The sequence below is a fragment of the Camelus ferus genome, chromosome 1 (genome assembly GCF_009834535.1).
Source record: "Camelus ferus isolate YT-003-E chromosome 1, BCGSAC_Cfer_1.0, whole genome shotgun sequence".
NCBI lineage: Eukaryota > Metazoa > Chordata > Mammalia > Artiodactyla > Camelidae > Camelus > Camelus ferus.
The window spans coordinates 57,468,316-57,489,997 of record NC_045696.1 but is presented as its reverse complement, the minus strand read 5'-3'; the positions used below and the strand labels follow the sequence as shown (position 1 = coordinate 57,489,997).

The window sequence follows — 21,682 nt, the reverse complement described above, 5'->3', positions numbered from 1 at the left end:
AATAATCCTATAATCTGAGACTAGGATAAAAGGTGGTACCTGTTATCTACTTGATGCTTTTTAATAACTTTTAAAATTAAATGAATGATTTAGGTTTTCCTTTAATAAACCTCATAAAGCAAAAAAGCCTTAGATTATTAGGTACTTAATTTCCAAACTATTTAAGAGGCACCAGAATCTGAACACTTTTTCATAACACAGTAATACAAAGGCTAACTTATCTACAATGTCTTGTACTGAATTGATTTTTCATTTCCTTCAATTTCAAAGGAAGCAAATGAGAAATATACAATAAAGTGCCCCTGCAAATTTAATTAACCTTAGGGAAACCGTCAGAGGCAACTGATACACTCTGACATAAAAGCAGGGTCTCAATATATAGTGTTGACTGATAAAAATAAGAAAAAGATGGAAGACTAGATAGAGAATAGAGTTTGTTTGCTATATCTCTGAACATGACAAGCCATCTCATAAATGCTTACAAGAGAATGTGGATGATCTAGCACAAAACCATTCCTATTACAAAAATTAAACAAAACAAAGGGGAAAAAAATCTCAGAAAGTCCAGTGTTCTCTACAATAAAGTACAAAGTTAAGTCTTGGTTTTCTCTGAGAACAGATCAAGTCAATACAGAAGGAAAAAAAAGAAACAACATGAAAGCTAAGAAGTTTCTAACTCAAGGACTGAGGGAAAAAAGCATACAACAAAGAATTTGTGTATTTATGTAAACAGTATTGAACAGTGTTACTGTGATACACCGGAACATTTTAAAATGGGTGAAAATTTTGGTTAAGGCCTCCCTGACCTAAACTTTCTTTTCCAACCCATTCCCCAAATTATTGCTAAAATCACTCCCAAAGCACGAATCTAATCTTGTTAGCTCTCTGCTAAAAAACATCTAATGGTTCTCTAATACCTATGAGATAAACTCCAAATTCTGTATTATAACATAAAAGATTCCTCATAATATAATGCCCATCTACCTTTCCAGTCACTATTCCTATCAGTCATTTTTTCATTACCCTGTAATTTACTACATTAATTCATTTATTCCACAAAATTCTTGTTCTTTCTCATTGGAGTCTTTCAGATACTGTTACTTTGGCCTAGAATATTCCACTCCCTTCTACACAATGAAATTCTACTTGTCCTTTAAGTCTCAGTCAAATAGCATCTGCCTTTTAAAGCCTTTCAAGATTCCACCAGGCAGAGTATTTAACTCCACTTAGGTGCTTAAACAGAATTTGTCTATGCTCTAATCTATAGCACTAGATGTTTGTGTCTGTCTGCTGTGACAGATTAGGACTAGAAGGTAGGGGATATGTTATTATTCCTAGTTTGGAATACAAAATTGCTCATAATAGTGATTTAATAAATATCTGTTTAGACCTCTAATTATTTCAAATCACTTAATATGATAGTTCTCAAAACTTACAAAGTAGAGTTTAAGTATTTTAAGATTGCTTTACCTAAAATAGTTGAAAATAAGATTTTTTGCTGTTCTGTTTAATTACTTTAACTGACTACACTACATGAATTGTGCAATTGTTTTCATTTAAATTTAATGGAAATCCTGCAAAAAGATCTCTTCAATCTAAATATATAGAAATACTCACTTCTATATTTGGCAGAGTAATTGTCACTTGTTCACCTTTGCCGACTTCAAGCTCTCCTTCACAAGAAGTGTCAATAGAGGCAGGTTTGAAGTCATCTAAAAATAGATACAGATACAGATTTTTATGAGATGGAACAATATCTGAACATCTGTATATCAAAAATATGAGCATGCTTCAGAGTGATAAATCATTTTTCAACAGCCAGTAATTAAAAAGGGTTAGAAGGGTCTTAATGTTACAAATAAAACACAGTACAGTTTATTTCTGTATGTGTAATTCTGAGAAAAAAAGAAATAGCTATACTCTAAAACAATATTCCTCAAATCATGATCCCTTGGGATTCTGTTTACATCAAGATGAACTAGACTAAGGTGTTCTACTGCTAAAAACTAAATAATGTCAGTATCTTCGCAATTTGCTAAAAACTGTTATCAGTAGAACATTTTCAATTTTCAGCCTTATTCTCCCATACATTTTTAAAAACCATCTTCGGCACCTACTACCACTTGCCTGTTGTCCTAGCAGAATACAAAATGAGTGAAAACACAGCACACACATACTTAAGGGGAAACTTTTTAAAAAAATTTATTTAGTTTAACAGCTTGAGTTTTTCATAGAAATATATGCCACTAAAAGATGTGTAAATTTAACTAAATCTGCCAGAAGAAATTAAAAGAAGTTTTTGTTTTGAATTAAATCATAATTCAAATGATATTAAAATATATCACTGAGAACAAATTTAGGGTGCTGAGATACTTCATATGCTGAACAAGCTTAAAAACCACTAAGATATGAAAGTTACTTGAAAAATAATTCACATCAATATGTATCAATGACTAATAATAATTCTGATATAGAATTCCTTTGCTATTGCCAGATTATCTTCTGTTTTTTTAAAGAGAGGCCGGTAATCCAGATTTTTGTATAAAAGATCTTGATTTTGGGGTATTTACAACTAATTCATGTTAAAACAACTGTGTGAGTCAAAGAAAGCATCTCTAAATTCAAAATCAGCTGATAGGCTGTTAATCTATAACCTCTGTTCAGTGTTTAAAAGCTGATTCTTTTTCTTTATATCATTACTTTTGATTTTTATAACAACTCTTTGAGTTGAATATTCTCATCCATATTTTACCAATGGTGAATCCCTCTAAAGTAATGAACTCAAGTCACATACTCTACCCACTCCATATTATATAGTCTCTTTGCCTTAGATCCACAGTTCTTTTTTAAATATTTATTTTTTTTTTGAGGGGTGGTGGTAATTAGGTTTACTTACTTATTCATTTATTTGTTTAATGGAGGCACTGGGAATTGAACCCAGGACCTCATGCAGGCTAGGCACATACTCTACCATTGAGCTATATCCTCCTCCCTTGATCCACAGTTCTGAATTTGTGTGTGTATGTGTTGGGGCAGCAAGGGTGGTGTTAGATGAGGGACAGTTATAAGTCCCTATGGGAATCTGAAGAAATTATAGACCAGCCATAGATCCTCTCTGCAGAAAAATGCATTTATTAACATACATATCAAATACTATGTAATTTCAAGGGATTCACAAGCCCTTGAAGCCCATGCCATAGATGTTCATAGGATATTATAAGATACCTATAACAGACAGAAATGTACTCAAAGTATCTGCAGCTTTACTTAATGATAAGCAGTAATTTATAACCAGTAAGTCTAGCAAAATTATTCTGAATCTATGTTTCTAATTATTTTTACTGTTAGAATTAATAAATTCCAGTTTTTATTACTTGTTATATTAAGTAGTGTTGTCTTCTATTTACCTTCATACAAGTTTCTTTTTAAGAATACAACTTATGAAACTGTACAGCTACCTGTGAAAGACAGAAATTAGAACATTCTCTAACACCATGCACAGAAATAAACTCAAAATGTATTAAAGACCTAATGTAAGGCCAGATTCTATAAAACTCCTAGAGGAAAACATAGGCAGAACACCCACGGACATACATCACAGCAGTATATTTTTTGAACCAGCTCCTGGAGTAATGGAAATAAAAACAAAAATAAACAAATAGGACCTAATTAAACTTAAAAGCTTTTGCACAGCTAAGAATACCATCAACAAAACAAAAAGACAACCAACAGAATGAGAGAAAATATTTGCAAATGATGCAACCGACGAGGGACTAACTTCCAAAACATACTAACAGCTCATACATCTTAATGTCAAAGAAACAAGCAATCCAATCCAAAAATGGGCAAGAGACTTAAACAAGCAATTCTCCAATGAAGACATATGAATGGCCAATAAACACATGAAAAAATGCTCAGTATCACTAATTGTCAGAGAGATGCATATCAAAACTATGAGATATCACCTCACACCAGCCAGAATGGCCATCATTGAAAAGTCTACAAACGATAGATGCTGGAGAGGGTGCAGAGAAAAGGGAACCCTCCTACACTGCTGGTGGAAGTGCAGACTGGTGTAGCCACTATGGAGGACAGTATGGAGGTTCCTTAAAAAACTGAAAATAGACTTACCGTGTGATCCTGCAATCCCATTCCTAGGCATATAACCAGGGAAAAATAAAATTCAAAAAGACATGTGTATGCCAATGTTCACAGCAGCACTATTTACAATAGCCAAGACTTAGAAACAATCCAAATGTCCATCAACAGATGGCTGAATAAAGAAGATGTGGTACGCATATACAATGGAACACTACTTAGTCATAAAAAAGAATAAAATAATGCCTTTTGCAGAAATATGGATGGACCTGAAGATCATCATTCTAAGTGAACTAGTCTGGAAAGAGAAAGAAAAATTCCATATGATATCACTTACATGTGGAATCTAAATAATAATAATAATAATAATAATAATAATAATAATAATAACTAATAACAATAATAATAATAATAATAATAATAATAAGGATACAAATGAATTACTTATTATTTATAACTTAGATGATTGATTTCTTGAATATGTGTAAGCACATTTGACTGTCCTGTATGATTGGATCACCACATTTTTGTTGATTCTAATTTTATGGTTGGCTTTACTCCTTTGATAACTATGTAAGTTTAAAAAGCTAAAGCTCTAATCTTCTCTTAGAAACAACGATTAGTAAATATATATAAACTAAAAAAAGTACAGTATATTGTATATATTGTATTTACATGCAATATAATGTATATGTGCAGTCAAACTGTAATAATTCTACCTAAAAAACTGAAAAAGGAAAGAAAAGAAAACAAAAGAATACAACTTATGAGTGTCAAGGGGTTAATAGCTCTAGAATTACAGAATTTGTTGAATGATTTTCATGTTCATGCTTTCCAAATGCTTCCAAATGTCAAATATATTTTCTTCTAAGTTGCTGATTCCAGGCCAAATAGTTTATTTCTTTTAGTTTTTCTTGGTTTGGAAAACTCACCACTAATTTTATCATTTATTTATTCTCTCTGGCTTTCCTTCATCTATATTATTTTCTTCAGGTTTATAATATAATTACTTATATTACATAAAGAGTAGAAAAACATTTCCTGCTTTGTACTTAATATTTTTCTGTTAGTGTTGCTCACTTTTCTGACTACTTGGCTGTAGCATCACACAATGTCAATATCTTCATGAAAGAGTCCACAATTAGTATCATAAATTTATTTCCTGGGATTTGAATTAATTTAACTAACTCTAAAACCCACACCCTTTCCAATATACCACACTAATCAGAGAACATTAACTGTAAATATAATTTTAATCCTATATTTCATTAGCGTATTTTCTAATATTTGCTCACACCAAAGCTTAACAACCACTTTTTTTGGGAATGGCTCCCCTTGATGTCCCAGACAATCTTTCTGTAGTCAATGCCCATGAGCTCATTATTTTGTGACAGCAAAAAGTGGTGTCATTTACAGCCTTAAGAATTTCAATCTTTATTCCCTTATATGATATAAATTGTAAAACTAGTATTAGCCCAAACCAAAATTTATTTTAGTGAGTCCTGTTGCTCAAGGTCTTCTACTGAGTGAGGCATCTGCTGCTAAGCATTTATTTTATCATTTATGGAACATCCCACGTCCTCCCTACCACACGCCAAGCTATCTTTTTGATAGGTTTTATTGCAAAGCCCTGATAAATGCTTTTTGAAAGTCTAAGTAAATTACATGTATTGGTACTCCTTATACACACATGAATATAACCCTTCAAGAATAATGGTGACTACTATTTATTCTGTCCAAATACTGTGCTAGGTTGTCAATACTATCTTATTTAATCCTGAAACTCTGAAATGTAGATATTATTATCACTATTTTACATATAAGAAAACTGAGGCTGAAAGCTTAGATAATGTTACCGAAGGTACACTGCATATATAGGTGGTAAAGGTCAGAATTCATACCCAGGTTTTTCCAAAGCCTCCGCATACTGAACAGGTACAATTACCTAAGTACATAAAGATAGGATATTACTTTCTTTCAGGTAACACTGTTTTGAGTGTTATAAATTAAATCCACCCTGAACGGGATTAAGAGGTACAAACCTCCAGTTATAATAAACAAGTCACAAGGATGTAATACACAACATAAGGAACACGGTCAATAATATTGTAATAACTCTGTGGGGACAGACGGTTACTAGACTTATTGTGGTGATCATTTCATAACTGTATGCAAATGCCAAATCATAATGTAGCACACCTGAAACTAACATAGTATTGTATATTAACTATGTTTCAAAAAAATTTAAAATAAATAAATGTCATGCTAAAATATATTTGAATCATCCTTACGAATTATCATGATACTTTCAATATTTTCACACCCTTCCTGTTAAAAAACTTAGATTATAACAATATTTACATTGAGTGAATGAATGAAAATTGTGAGCATTATGTAAAACTGATACTGGAAACACTGTATTTTTCACATACCTATCAATTTAAAGGCATTTAATAATTTTAATAAAAAATGAGAATGGTTGAATTTATTGCTTCATTCTATAGGTAAGATGAACTTAGCATCTTAAAGTGAATTGTCTAAAGTTCCACAGTCTATAGAAAAGCTGAATTAATGTATTTGTGTATTTTCTGTTCTACTTCATTACAGAGCTTAAACATGAATATATTTTTTAAAAAACAGAAACAAGGTCTTATTTATTCTCCCTGAAGAAAAACATACTTTCACATGTAGTACTGATAAATAAAGTAAAAATAATAAATATTCTTTGTTTCCAGAAAGAAAAATGTACAATTAAAAGGAAACAAATTAGGTTCACCTGTATCAAAGTCAGAACTCCTATTCTATAGTTTCTATCCCTCACTCTGAGTCTTTAAGAGTAAGAATTATATGGGAAATGAACCTATCCTCAAGAATAATGATTGGTTTTATTTTAATAAATCTAGAAAAGTTCTATCTGCTTCAACAAGAAGAATAAAACTAAGGGCTGAAAACTTTTATAATGTCTTCCATAGGACTAAAAGTGTATTCAAACATCTGGGTTTATTGTGGTTATTATTATTGCTGTTCTATTTTCATTCTTGTAACTAGATCATCCAATTCTCTAATTCTGAAGACACAATTCCAGCATTTTGAAAATTTTTGTTTCTTGAGCAAAATTGTGTAATCTTAAACCTTGTAATTAAAAAAATTAATACTAAGACTACTGCATACCTAAGAAAGAAGAGGAAAGGAGAGAGAGAAGATATTATTTAAGAGAAAGGCACGGAGAAACCAGATAAGAACTATATCATATTTTTGGAAAACGAGACTGAAGAAAGAGAGAAACTGCACAGCCAGCACTAGCTGTCTCACTGTGGTAAGCCCTGGACCACAAAGTATGGTAAAGAAGAACAAAAAGGAACACTGTTGAGATCTGTTTGCAAATGTCTTCCCATTTATTCTATCAATTGGATATCAATTTTGCTAAATAAAACCCTTTTATAAAATGTAAATATATCCATAGAGAGTTAAACCTATTGGTTCTTCATACCTTTACTGTGAGTTACTGTAATTAGATTGTGTCGAACTTAAGTAAACTTCTGTAAAATGTGAATTTTAATTGGGTGTTCTGATTGAAGCATGAAATACTTCAGAATAAAAACCATAAAGATCTTTGAACAGTCTAAGGCCAGAATAACTGAAAAAGGTGGAGTGATGAGACACTAAGGAAGGGCAGGGCTAGCAAGAGGAAGTGAAATAATACCTACTTTACAATTTGCCACAGAAAAATAAGAGGTTATGATTCAATGATCTCAAAGTTTCCTTCCCACTCTATAATTCTATGAGGGCAAAGAATGAATGTTTTACATACCAAATCATAATATACTATATTTTTCTTCCTGAAACTTACATCATCCAATTATTAAAGCAAAAGAGCTCCATTTTCTACTTCAACAACATAAAATACAAAAATGTATCAAAACTAGTTCCAGAAGACAACCAAAAGGAAACCAAAAGGATAAATCATAGGGGGGAAATATCTTTCTAATAAATTAATAATACATCCTTCAATACTTTGATAACCAGTATTTGATGATTGACTGAAATTGGGAGTCCAAAAGAGATACAGATTATTAAAATGGTCCAGAATCTCTCTCTGGGAACACACTTAAATAAGAACCCTCATCAGCCAGAAATACCTAAAGTAAAGAGACTATTTCCCCACCAACCTAAAGGCAATCCCTTTCCCCAGCATAATAATAGTTCAGTCCTTCGCTCTCTTCCATTTGTCACCTTATTACTGTTGTCCCTTGAATAACAAGGGTGTAAACTGCAAGGGTCCACTTCCTTGCGGATTTTTTTTCAATACATATAGTATCTGTATTTTCATCTTTAGAGATTTTAAATTAACGAAGTGTGGGAAAAGTTTGTTCGATTAGAGATCACAATACGCGGAATTAAAAGAACTAGGGGTTGAGTCCTGATTCTATCCAAATGGTTTCAGCTTCCGGACCTTGGGTGAGTCACGTATCAATTCTTTAGTTTTTGAGGCAGAGAGAGCAATATGTGGATTTTCCACTGCGCGGGATCCACGCCCCTAACCCCTGCCTTGTTCAAGGGTCAATTGAATTTTCCCTTCCATCTCTGCATCATCCACCCGTCATGTCTATCTCCTATCCATAGTCACTCCTGCAGACCTCCACAAAATACCCCTTTCTGCCTGTTGGTCTTAACTTAAATTTCTGCCCCAAATTACCCACAGCTGCTCCACGCAGCTGCTTCCACCGATACCCTAGGACGCGGGACAAGGCAGTGGATCACGTTGGGCAGCCACTTTCCTTCAGAATAAGAAGGTATGTGCGAACACGACTTGGGGAGGGTTGTCTCTCTGCACCCGCATAACCAGAGCTCCCCCTTTTCCCTCCCGGCGTCGTCCGTACTCACAGCGCACTGTGTGGAAGGCGCAGCGCGGCTGCTTCTCAAAACTCTCGCCTAACTTGAGAATCCGCTCGCGACTGTCAATATGCGAGGGTCTCGCTACTCCATTCATCATTATCCTCCAGCTCCGACTTGGCTTCGGCCACCAGCGCTCATTACCATCTGCCACCTCAGCCTAAAGCAGCTGCACTTGCTGCAGCCGGGGCAGCCACCACAGACCCCGCCCCGCGCCGGACAAGCGCGGCCCCTCCGGCGCCCCTCGCGTGCTGATTGGCTGCCTGGAGAGGGCGCCCCGCCCCTTGGCCCCGAGGCTCCTGGTCCCGTAGCCCCGCCCGACTTCCCGCGTTGAGACGCACGCCGCCCGAAGAAGGCCGCGCTTCTGAGGTGCGCGGTGGGAGTCGGGTCCTTTGGTGGAGGAACGTGAAGCGGGAATGAGGTAGCGGACCTGAGGTGCCAGTTAGGGAAGCAGAGGGTCCCGGGGTACCGGGAGGCCCGGATACTTGGCTTCTGGACCAAGTGACCTGGCATTTAGGCGTTCTTAAGAGAAGAGTCGGCCTGCTCCACGCCCTTTCTGTGGAGATCTGGGGTGGAAACTGAGGCCTGGGGAGGGGCGGGGCCTGGGCACGAGGCCTGGTGTCTTGCCCAAGGCCTCGCAGCGCCAAAGCGGGGTCTAGAATCTGGAGTAGAGCTCCGCGGTCCTTGGACCTGACCCGAGCGACGCCGTTACCTCAGCAGTCGTCTTCTGACTATGTTCCAGAGCAAGTTCCCGGTGGTATTAGGACCGCGACAGAGAGCAGGGGTGGGGGTGGGGGTTGGGGGGTTGGGGGAAAGACGGGAAAAAGGTTCAGAGTTAGGAGCTGCAGATATTTAGGCTCGTTTGCAACTAGATTGGGTTGCCTTCTTCACTTCTTTCCTTCACAGTGATCCGTGGAGGCAGTAACCGCACGGCCACGGAGACAAACTTCCCAGAAGGTCAAGGCCGGAGCTTGTGCTCTGGCAACAGGGTAATAGCATTAATAATTGAAAAATAATTGTCTTTTTTTCCTGTCAAAAGTTCGTGAGTTTAAGGGTAAAGATGAGAAAAGTGCTGTATTAGAGGAGAAGCACCCAAGAGAATTAGTTTACAAATGGTTGCCATAGCAGTGGTGGTTTTTCAGGGTAATCACAGAATCAGACTACTCCCTTACTTTACCTTCGCGTATTGTAATTTATTATTCCAAGTAGGTAGATGAATGAGTCTCCCTCAACCTATCTGTTTGTCTAAATTCTACTCTTTTAAGGCGTATTAAGACTGTTTCCTTGGTAGTTAAGGGCTCAGGTTCTGGAGCCAGAATCTCTGAGTTAGTACCCCAGCGTCATACTCTACAGTGTGACTTTGTGCAAACCAAAGTTAAATGTGCTCATCATTAAAATTGGGGGAAAAATAATAGCACTTATACCTTAGAGTTGTTGAGAGGATTAAATGAATAAACACATGAAAGCATTTAAAACAATTCATGGGCATACAGTAAAAGTTCTCCAAATGGTTATTGTTTTTGAGAATTTACTGTCATGCAACACTTTAGGACCATCCTTGGTAGCTGCCTTCTATTCTAACTCTTGAATTATTCTAAGAGGTAGTAATTATTATTTTGTTTACAGATAGAAAGCTTGTTCAGGGAAGCCCAGTCCTCTGACTTTGTGGTCTTTATCCTCATCATCTGTGTCATCTTTATGACATTTAACATATTTTACATAATTAAATATTTTATTTTACATATGAGTATATATGGGTATGTGTGTATACTTTTCCAACCAGAACATGAGTGAGGAATCTGCTGTATAAAATCTTTGTGACCCTTGCATCTAACATAGGATTATGCACACTTTTGGTGATGATGATAATGTTTCAGTGATGTTTTGTTACATTAGCCAGTGGGCAAGAACAGAGTTTTAAGCCTGTTTTATCTTAAAAAGGCTTTCAACTAGAAATCTGAGGTTTCCATTTACTAACAAGGAGAAAAGCAGAGCATCAAGAAATTGAGGTTTTGGAATGCCCAAAGTTTGTATATTTATTAATTCTTTCAACATTTATTAGTATTAAATACCTACCACATCCCAAGCACTAGTCTAGCCTTTAGGAATATACCAGTGAACCAAAGAGATAAGAAGGTGGCCACCGAGGATGGTATGAGTTTTGCCCTCATGAAGCTTACCTTCTAATGAGAATTTTCTCTCATCATATGTTGAAATGAACTATATTGTACTAGCCCAGGAATAAACAGATACATTAATGAACTAAATAGAATCCAAAAATATACCCAAGTGATGTTTCAGGTTGTTTCTGTTGTATGCATTCATGATAAGTTACCTCAGGAATTTATGACAGTTACGTGCACTTGTTCTTTTCCACCAATCTGTAACCTCATCTAACTTAAAAAATTTAATTAGCTTCCTTACACCATTCACAAAAATAACTTACATGTGAATTGAAGATATAAATAAAGCTATAAGTAAATGAAGATATAAGTAACACAAAACCATAAAAACAATTTAAAAAGTGAGAATATATTTTAACTTTTAAGATAGAAAGGACCTTTCTAAACATGACATCAAAGGCAAAAGCCATAGAGGGAAAGATTGTTATACTTGACTACATAAAAATTGTAAAACTATGGTAAAACTATAATCAGACTTAAAAAAAAATTCAGGCAAGGAGAAAATGTTTACAGCCAGTATAAAAGATTAAGGGTTCACATCCATCTGTGAAAAGCTTAAAGCTTCTACAAAATAATAAGACAAGCCAATAGAAAAATTGTTGGGGAATATGAATAGAAAAATATATAAAAGAAGAAATGGCCAGTGAACATGAAAGCTTCCTAACCTCCCAATTATCAAAGAAATAGAAATTAAAACAAGATTATAACCATTTTTCACCCAGCAGATTGGCAAAAACATAAAATATAACATTATGTATTAGTGAAGGTATAGTAAAATGATCACCTTTGTACATTGTTGGAAATATAAATTGAAACACTCATTTTGGAAAAAAATTTGGTATCTAATCAAAAATTTCAAAATATGTATCCTCCTACCCAGCCACCTGACTTCAAGGGAAATTCAGCCTGCAAAGTACTATCATGAGTACGTAAAAACTTGTACTTTGATATTCATTGCAGCATTGCTTGTAATAGCATACACTAAATGACTTCTAATAGAGGAGATGTTTAAATATATTTTGATGCACTCTAGAAAGAATGCAATATCCATTCCCTTGGAAAGTTTTATGCCTACTATGTGCCACAAGTGGTGTTGGGCTTGCTTTAAAAATATTTCCAAAAAACTTGTTTTTTGATGATTTATATTTTACCTATTAAGGAATGATCTTTGGATCCATGTATTATGGTCAACTCTTCAGTATAAAGAATGAACTGTAGTACCAGTTATGAAGAATAATAGCTTAAAAAGTGAGTTAGGGAAAACAAGTGAGTCAGAAGTTGGTCATTTGGGAATATGTTTTGTGTTTCTTACTCTTTTACATGGGAGGCAATATAATGAACATTATATAAAATGGTAAACTAATCTGGATTTGTATACTGACTCCACCACATCATGCTGGTAGAACCATGACAAGTTTATTAACTTCTTTGAGCTTTACTTTTTTTAAATCTGTAAAATGGAGATGATTACAGGCCCTACCTCATAGTCCTGTTGTGAGGGCTAATAAGATAATGCATTGCAAAGCACTTAGCACAATGCTTAGTTCATAGTAAACACTTAATACATGTTAGCTTTCATTAATTCTAAGTAAGTAAAGATTTTACTTTTTAAAAAATGATGGTATCTTTGAGGTTTGAATGCCTTAAATTAAAACTTTTATGAAGAAAAATTTTAGCAATAAATTAAATTGTAATGTGGATTTTTTTAAAATTTTAAGACAATTGATTTTATTCATTATGCTATTTATAAACAAGCTTTGGTTATCTTTTAATAACATTTATGAGTTGTGTGTTGGAGATCCCCAAGACCTACTCCATGTTCAGTGATTTGCTAGGAGGGCTCATAGTTCCCAGGATATAATTACATTCATGGCTATGACTTATTACAGTGAAAGGATAAAAGCAAGATTGGCAAAGGGAAAAGGCACATAAGGTGAAATTCAGAGGAAATAGGTGCAAACTTCCACGGGTCCTCTTCCAGTGGAGTCACATAAGACAGCTTAATTCCTCCTACAATGTGTTGTAATAACATGTTGAAGTGTTGCCTACTAGGGTAACTCACTAGAGACTCAGTGACCAGAGTCTTTATCAAATGGTGGTCATGTGGGCATCCTCTGCTACCACATACCAGAATTCCAAACTTCAGGAAGGAAAGCAGGTGTTCAGCATAAACCATGTCGTTTTTACAAACGGATTAGGCCAGTTGGTCACTCTTACTAGGAAACTGGTGGAAACAGTTCTGAAATCCAAGTTCCTAGACACCAGCCACGGGCCAACCTTGTAAGGTGATCTTTAAAAAATGATAGCAGTCTTAGGCTTGTGTTAGCTCTTTTCTGTACACTCAGTTTCTCTTTTATGATAAAAGAAAATTAATTCCTAACCTAGTATTGTTGTGCAGATTAGAGAGAGTGAATGTTAAGCACAGTTTTTGACTCTTAGTGAGTGTATAATAAACAGTACCTCCTGTAGCTGTTATGACAAGGTATGATGATCTCTAGCTCTTTTACAGATACACTAGTTGGGAAAACCAGAGTTTGCTATAAGGAAGAAATGAGAAAAATCTACCCTTCACTTCTCAACCAAGCAAAATGGTTTTCATTTATACTGAAACTGTATTTCAGATATATAGAGGGTGAATATATGAGGGCTGTTTGATCTTTATTTTTCTGATTCTGCTAAAATATAGGTGGTATGAGAAATGAAGCCAACAGGTACAGACCCAAGGATCTTATCTCTAGCTGCTGAAGTTGCAAACAGTCCTGAGCAGAATGTCCCTGTTATACTGTTGAGGTTAAAAGGTAAGAAAATCTTTCTGTGATTGTCTAACACTTCTTAAGTAACAGTTCCATCATGGATACAATTTTAGAATTTGTTTTTAATTTGTTCAGTGAAATCTTAAAGTTGAGATAAAGCAGTGATGGCTTTTTCCTTTTTTAGTGTATTTTTAGTTATTATTCAACCTATAAAAATACAGATAGCTCTTGGTTTTATTGAGCAAAAAATAAGTATATCTTATTTCCTTTTGCCTTAGAAATAATGAATAACACACCTTTAGGAAGCTCAGAGTTGAAGAAAATCAAACAAGATATATATTGTTATGATCTCATTCAGTATTGCCTCTTGGTCCTCAGTCAAGATTGTTCTCGAATCCAGGGTGGTTGGACTACTATTTCCCAGCTTACACAGATATTAAGGTAAAATGATGTAGTAAGTTAGCTTGTTCTTGAGGGATATAGTAGTATATTCTTACGTTCAACATTTTCTTCCTTTTCTTCATCTGCCTAACAAGCATTGGCAACCTTCCATGGTAGGTTATGGTTGTACTTTTCCTTCATACTCTGTGTTATTTTTCCTAGCTGTGTATGGGAGTATGCCACTGTCTAAAATTTTACTCCATGTGCTGGATGAAGATGGTGATCTTGTCTTTTGCTCATCACTGAATCTCAAGTGCCTAACAGACTCTTTATTGACTAAGAAATATTGAAAAAATGAGAAGATTAAGGCACTGACTCTTATACTGAAAAAATTTACAATAGAGATGAGATGACAGTCAGTCATGTGAATTGATCATACAAGGCCGAATGAAATAGGTGCCGAAATGAAAGGCATAGCAAAGTACTATGGGAGAACAGCTACAGAAACGATTCATTTCACAATATATTGATTTAGCTATCTTAACTGTATATTTCATTAAATAACCCAAAATCCTATCAATAAAATTTAGAAGCATCATTTACCGATCTACTGCCATTCTAGAAATTAAGATAAAAGAGATCAAAATCTTTTTTTTATAAGAAGCAATAAAATAAACCAGCTGTTCTCAGTGTCTAAGCCACTTCCTAATTAACTGAAAATGTACATTACTAATTGGATCTTAGCTTTCGAAAGCGCTTACTCATAATTTGTTTTAGATAAAGGCCAGATTCAAGGTGTACAGTTAGGAAAAACAGTTAACAAATGTATATAATATTTTTATACTTTAATTTTCAAGGTTAATTATTTCCTTAAGTAAATAAAGCCTTATGGCTTTGTTTTGTTAGATATGTTTGCTCATGAAAATATTGATTGAGCTTGGCTTTCAGAAGTGGAATCCAAGTCTTAAATCCCCATGTTTGTGAATGTACAAAGAACATAATTTCATTTATTAATGTTCTTAATCAAAATAGATATTCTTAATTAACTTTCAAACCAAAGAGAAAAGAGAAACTGATACATGTAAGTCTGTTGACCTTGGGAATTGATATGCAAAAAAAAAAATGACACATTGAGCATTAGTCAGTTTTTAGCATACTCAATATATAGTCAATGTTGCTCATCAGTGTCTGCACATTTTGTGGAAGAGCCTTAAACAGCAGTACCTACTCATTAGAGTACACACATAGAGACCATTCTTTGCATGGGGACTTTCTTTGGTATTAGTCTGTACAAATTCTTTTTATTACTGAAACTTCTGAATATACTCATTTCATGTCCAAGGAATGACTACGTGTGGTTTCCAGAGGACTCATTTCTCTAAACGACGTATATTGTACACCTCTCTCTTCTCTTTTTCAATGTATAGTCTCTCTTTCAATGTATATTGTAGAGTGTTCTACTAGAGTTTTTGCCATTTCCTTTTCAGATGTAGGGAATATGCAATCAAATATTTTGCAGATTTTAGGAAAGTAGATCTATTGGAAAGAATTGGTATAAAATTAGAGTTTTTGATTTCCTAATCTATCCCTTACAGACTAATACTACCCTATTTTTCAGCTAACAGATGTCTAAAATGTATCAGTTAACACAAATGTTATTCCTGAATTAGACTTTCAAGGTATCCTATTGCTTTTAGGTGTTTGTATGCCATTCACTGAAAACTTGCCTCTTTCTCTTTATTGTGAGCCAGCTGTGTTTTGTTTCCTGAAGGATTGACAAGTAGGTTTTTAGGACATACGAATTCTGTCTCTAAGTACAGGCATGGTTCACACCACTGTTTACTTTTCTAGAAAGTTGTTGTATTGATTTTCCAGCAGAAGTTCTTTATTGCCTTGGCAACAAAAGAGAGATGCTAAAAGTTCTCATTAAGGCATGGTGTCTATAAAAACTTTAGCATTCAACTATAATTTACAATTAACATAAACTGAGTCACAAACTTGTGCTCTCATTTCAGCCATTGCTGTGTGGGCTTGGAGCCAGGAGAAGATGCAGAGGAATTTTACAATGAATTACTTCCATCGGCTGCAGAAAATTTTCTGATTTTGGGGAGGCGATTGCAAACATGTTTCATCAACGCATCTAAGGTATATGTATTTATTTAGGGTTTTGTGTCTTGTAGAAAAAAACAATTGAATTCTTGAGAAGATGTTCCACATTGTTTTTCAAATGTGCAATATTTGGCTGAAAGTACAATTAGAGTAATAGATTCAAACATTTTTAAAACTGCAACCAAATAAAAAAAAATCTTTACATTTGAAAATTTTGAAGTGCTGACTGAAACATCCTGTATAACAGTATGCTTTTTGAAGGATCTGCTTTAGGACTGAATTTTGAGCAGCACTCATTAGACACATATTTCCACAGCATCTTCCTAAAACGTACTTTCTACTTAACAGTAGAGGAAAATATTGTTCTCTGGGCCCAAGGCTTTTCTTCATAGTGCCAATGGTGAAGAAGAAAAAAGGTGAACTTTCTGTTTGATCTTTCAAATCCTCTTTAGTCGAAATATTTCAACCCAAACAGGATTCATTTCAAGCCAAGAAGTATTTCTTGGGTGAATTGTGCTGGATGCTATGTTTCCCTTTTTTTTTGCGGGGTGTGGGGGGCATGGATTATTTAGAAGTATGTTGCTTAGTTTCCAAATATTTGAGGATTTTCTTTATGTTTTATTGTTATCAATTTCTAATTTTGTTCTGTCATAGTCAGATAACATACTCTGTGTCATTTCAATCCTTTGAAATGTTTCCAGACTTATTTTATGGCTCTCCATATGTTTTATATTGGTGAATGTTCCATTACAAACAGTCCTTGATATCCAGTGCTATCTTAACTGGTATCAGAACCATGTAAAGGTTTTGATATACACAAATTTCGTTTAATGTGGTACCATGCAAAAGCAAGGATGCCCTGTATACTTGAATGTGAACTCTGCAGTTGTTGTGTATAATGTTCTGTGAATGTCAATTAGATCAGTTTGGTTATGTAGAATTTATAAGGGGTGATAAGTCTGCAAGGATGAAACTCCTTTACTTTGAAAGAGTTCTTGGCTATATATATTTATAGGCATATTGCCACCTCAGAGATTGAGCAGATTGACAGCTTTTGTGAATTATGAAGGGAAATAACTTGTCACTGTGGGATGTTAAGTTTCATTTGAGATGCTTTGAGTATATAAGGAATTGACAGTCTTGCATTTAAAAAACTCTCAGACTAATGAAGTAGGTAAAATCTTTAGATATTTCTTATGGAAAACCTAAGACAGATATATTTTTGATTCAAAAACAATAAAAAATTGTAAGAGTGAAACTGAGCAAGATGTACAATAATATGGAGAAAAAAGTGGTTTGAGTGTGAGAAGTATTGTCAGCAGAGAATTTAACTTAGTGATAGAGCATACAGGTCCCAAATACCACTTCTAGCATCTCCACTGACATTTTGAGGGAAGCTAGCAGTAAATAAACATTTGCATATTTGCTGGGCTTAATTCAGTTCAGTCCAATTAAAGCAACGTGAACTATGGAAATTGTGTTGGGCTTGATTTCTTTTTCTGGCTGTGTCACCGACTGACTCTGGGTTCTGAGGCAAACTACTTGATTTCACTGTACCTCAGTCTCCTCCTTTGTGAAATGAATTTCCATCTCATGAATAGTTCAGACCATTATGAAAACTTTATGTTTTTCTCAAAGTACTTTTATTTAATATTCTCCACTTAAGAGCAATAATAATTATATTCTTTTCATTTAAATAGTCCTTCAGTACTTTTCATAATACTTTCCTACTCTTTATTATGGAATTTGTGGAGAGATAAAAAATCTTTAGTATATACATCAAAGGGAGTAAATCAGCTACAAAAAAGAGGGCCACTTGACCCCAGAGCAAAGTAAAATGGTGGATAAAAAGATGAGAGAGGATTCAGTGCACAGACACAGGCCGGGCACAGGGAAAGTGTCCAGAATCCAGGCAGGAAGCTGCTTTCTCAGTTCATGACTCAGGTTCCTATGGAGCAGGTGCTGGTGTGATGGACAAGCTGGTTGGGCAGGAGGACCAACTCTCCTTGCTCTGTAAGCTCAGTTTCTGCCCCTGAGCCCATATGCTTCCCCCCATAGCACTCATTTCTTGATAGGTTATCGTGGCAAAAGGGAAGCACAGAAAAAGTTAATTATCAATACAGAATAAAATAAAACAATTTGGACTTTGGATTACAGGTAATTAAAATTCTGTTTCTAATGTTGAAAAAAAAGATGACAAGAAAACTGAATTTATCTAGTAGTTCTATCTACCTAGGTGTTTCCCAGTCATAAATGTATTTTTTAATTGTCTGGCATATAGGTAAGTAGAGCGTATGGTGGGACATACACAGGATGTTATAGCCTAAATTGCAAACTTATTAAAATATACTTACATGTATACATGCACACACACACAGACACACACATACAGACACACACACACACACACACACACACACAGTCTATCTATAAGAATAGAAGAATACCCATGCCAGAATTTTGAAGAGGCTTAAGGGTAAATTTTGTTAACCGAGTCTCAAAGGCTGTGAATTTATGCGTGACATTATCTAATGGGTTTTTAAAGGAAAGTATTAAGTATAGGAGCTCAGCACTATCTTTTGAGGTTATCAGCAATGAGGATAGCTGTGCCCTTTCTGCTGCTTCCGTGAAACTGGCTAAGGCAGTTTATTGGACTAAAGGGATTCTTGGTCTAATCTGACACTTCTTTCTTTTTAAATTATTGTAATATTTGTTAGTACTTGTCTGTTAAAGCACTTATCTAATCCTGTGCTAGAGTAATAGAAAGAAAATACTTTGATTATTATGAGGAGTAATCATAGCAATCATGTTTTTGCTGTTGTCACTACTTTTGTGCCACAGTACATTCAGGACATGGATAAGATTGGTGGCCTTTATACAGCTTTCCACTGAAGTTTCATGGCCAGAAAAGACAGAATTGTGAATGGAATCTGTTTCTTATTTCCCATTGTGTTGCATACTCTAATCTAGAATAATTTCTGACCCTACTTTCCAGAAAGAAAGAAGCAGAAATAATTGTCATTTATTTATTGGATAAATATTGATTGAACATTTATTGTATGTCAGAACTGTTTTAGACACAGGGTGTATACTGGAGAGGTAAATAACATGGTCTCTGCCCTCATGGAGTCATAGAGTAGAAGCTGCAACTGAAATGCACTAATAATAGTGCTTTACATGCTAACATCTACGTTTGCATACTGCAGTGATTTTCAGCCTTGGTTGCATAGCCAAATCACCCACCTAATTCAGTAAAAATTTGATGTCAAGACTTTTGACTTTGGAGATTCAGATTTCAGTATATTTGTGCTAAAGCCTTTACATAGGAATATTTTTTAAAGCTCCTGAGATGATTCTTATGTATAGCTAGTGTTGAAAAATCCTAGCATATAAACTTGTATTTCTTATACTAATATTGTCTTATTTGACCTCTGGATAACAACCATTTCTGTTAAGTAGAGCAAGTATCATAAGCCTGTAACCACAGTTTTTTAAATTAAAAAACTAAAAGCTACAAGGTCATGGACCTCATAAATAGCTACGATAGATCCAGAAACCAGGTCCTGTGATTCCACAGAGTGGTCTTTAAAAAAAAAAAAAACAATTACAGAAAAGTAAATTGGGTTTTTTGTGTATATGTTAAGGGTGAAGAAAAAGATGCATTACTACACTTTTTCCAAATTGTGACTGATTCTCTCTTCTGGCTATTGGGAGGCCATGTTCAACTCATCCAAAATGGTAAGAGAAAAGATTTTTCATATAACTGATAGTCATTGTAGAGTCACCTGCTAACAGTTTGATTTTTTTTTTCCTAAAAATAAATACCTCATTAACTACAGATAACCACAGTTAAATGAAACCACATTGAAATAACCCCACACACAAAAAAATAAAAGCGCATTTGGAGGTTCCAGCTTTAAATAGACGACATTAACAATGTGAATATTATATTAAGGGGAAATTTGCTAAAGTATGACTTTCTTCTTAGCTTTTTCTATTTAGCAAATCTAAGATAAGGATTAATAATTTTATGTCCATGAATGACTGAAAAATTGCGCTGAACACTGGAAGTTGGCACAACATTGTAAAATGATTATAAATCAATAAAAAATGTTAAAAAAATTAATTAAAAGAAAAAATATGACCAACATAAAAAAATAATAATTTTAATAATTTAGGGAAAATTTTTTATGTTTCAAAGATTACAATTGTGTTTTAGACTCAGTATGAGGGTGAGAGAAATCCTTATGTACAGAGTATATATATGATTTAACTCACAGCCTAACTATTGATATAAGAGTAAGCTTTTATATAGTGACATTTTACTGAACTTCAAAGTTCCTTTCTATACTTAGCATATTTCTATACTTACACAGAGAAATGTAAATATATGTTAGTTTCCTTAAGACTGAGAAAGTAATCCTTAATAATAATCATGATAACACTCCTACCTTCTTGGGGGGGGGTTATAATTTGGTTTATTTATTTAATTTTTTTTTTTTAACGGACGTTCTGGGGATTGAATCCAGGACCCCATGCATGCTAAGCATGCACTCTACCACTTGAGCTATACCCTCCCCACAATTCCTACCTTCTTGAAAGATTTAATCTAAGAAAAATGTAACTATATATGAATAATAAAAGAACATTGATTTTTTTAGAGAGTAAAAATTGAACTAAATATTACTATTTTATTTTTCACTCAGAATTATGCATGCACACAATTTAAAGAGTCAAATAGTTCTATAAAGATTGTTTAAAAAAAACGCAATCTCTGGCCCTTGGGCCTCACTCCATTTCCCACTTTCCAAAGGCAGCAGTTTTCAATTAGGATAACTAATATTTTTGGTAGTTATATCCAAAATCTATATATGGATTCTATCTATAGAAATCTATCTATTATAGAGCTAAGTAATATGCTTAAATAGTCCCTTTTTTAAAAGCATTCTCTTTTCATTTCCCAATATGGAACAAGTATATAAAGTTCCCAATTTAAAGAACTATTTTAACAAAAATATAAAGTACTTAGACTCACTGTAGTGAGATATTAAAGACCTAGTAAAAAGAGAGACAGGGACAGAGAGAACCTTAAAAAATTTTTTAAATATACCATATTCCTTTTCAATGATAATAATTGTAACAAAAGTGACAGTACTCCTCAGATTAATCTGAGGAGATTTAAAGTATCAATAAAGTACATATTAAAACTAAATTAAACTGGGTACAAAATTAGGATGTCCAATAACCTTTTCTCTCAAAAGGGTC

The 21,682-nt window shown here is 34.4% G+C and overlaps 2 protein-coding genes across 6 annotated transcripts in view; one reads left to right on the top strand and one right to left on the bottom strand.

Moving 5' to 3' along the window:
• EAF2 (ELL associated factor 2) overlaps nucleotides 1-9,194 on the bottom strand; it is a 38,372-nt gene extending 29,178 nt beyond the window's left edge. The window contains exons 1-2 of the mRNA XM_006189867.3: nucleotides 8,983-9,194; nucleotides 1,618-1,712 (exon numbers count right to left, since the gene is read on the bottom strand). Of these exons, the coding sequence (XP_006189929.1) occupies nucleotides 1,618-1,712; nucleotides 8,983-9,091 (204 nt within the window). The 5' untranslated portion in view covers nucleotides 9,092-9,194. The remainder of the gene's footprint in view (nucleotides 1-1,617; nucleotides 1,713-8,982) is intronic.
• A 111-nt stretch (nucleotides 9,195-9,305) lies between these two features.
• IQCB1 (IQ motif containing B1) overlaps nucleotides 9,306-21,682 on the top strand; it is a 39,412-nt gene continuing 27,035 nt past the window's right edge. For 2 of the 5 annotated variants that reach the window (XM_032480215.1, XM_032480185.1), the window contains exons 1-6: nucleotides 9,306-9,412; nucleotides 9,898-9,980; nucleotides 13,861-13,972; nucleotides 14,206-14,368; nucleotides 16,324-16,453; nucleotides 20,062-20,155. In XM_032480215.1, the coding sequence (XP_032336106.1) occupies nucleotides 13,873-13,972; nucleotides 14,206-14,368; nucleotides 16,324-16,453; nucleotides 20,062-20,155 (487 nt within the window). In that variant the 5' untranslated portion in view covers nucleotides 9,306-9,412; nucleotides 9,898-9,980; nucleotides 13,861-13,872. The remainder of the gene's footprint in view (nucleotides 9,413-9,897; nucleotides 9,981-13,860; nucleotides 13,973-14,205; nucleotides 14,369-16,323; nucleotides 16,454-20,061; nucleotides 20,156-21,682) is intronic. The other 3 variants (XM_032480189.1, XM_032480195.1, XM_032480206.1) reach the window with 3 other exon arrangements.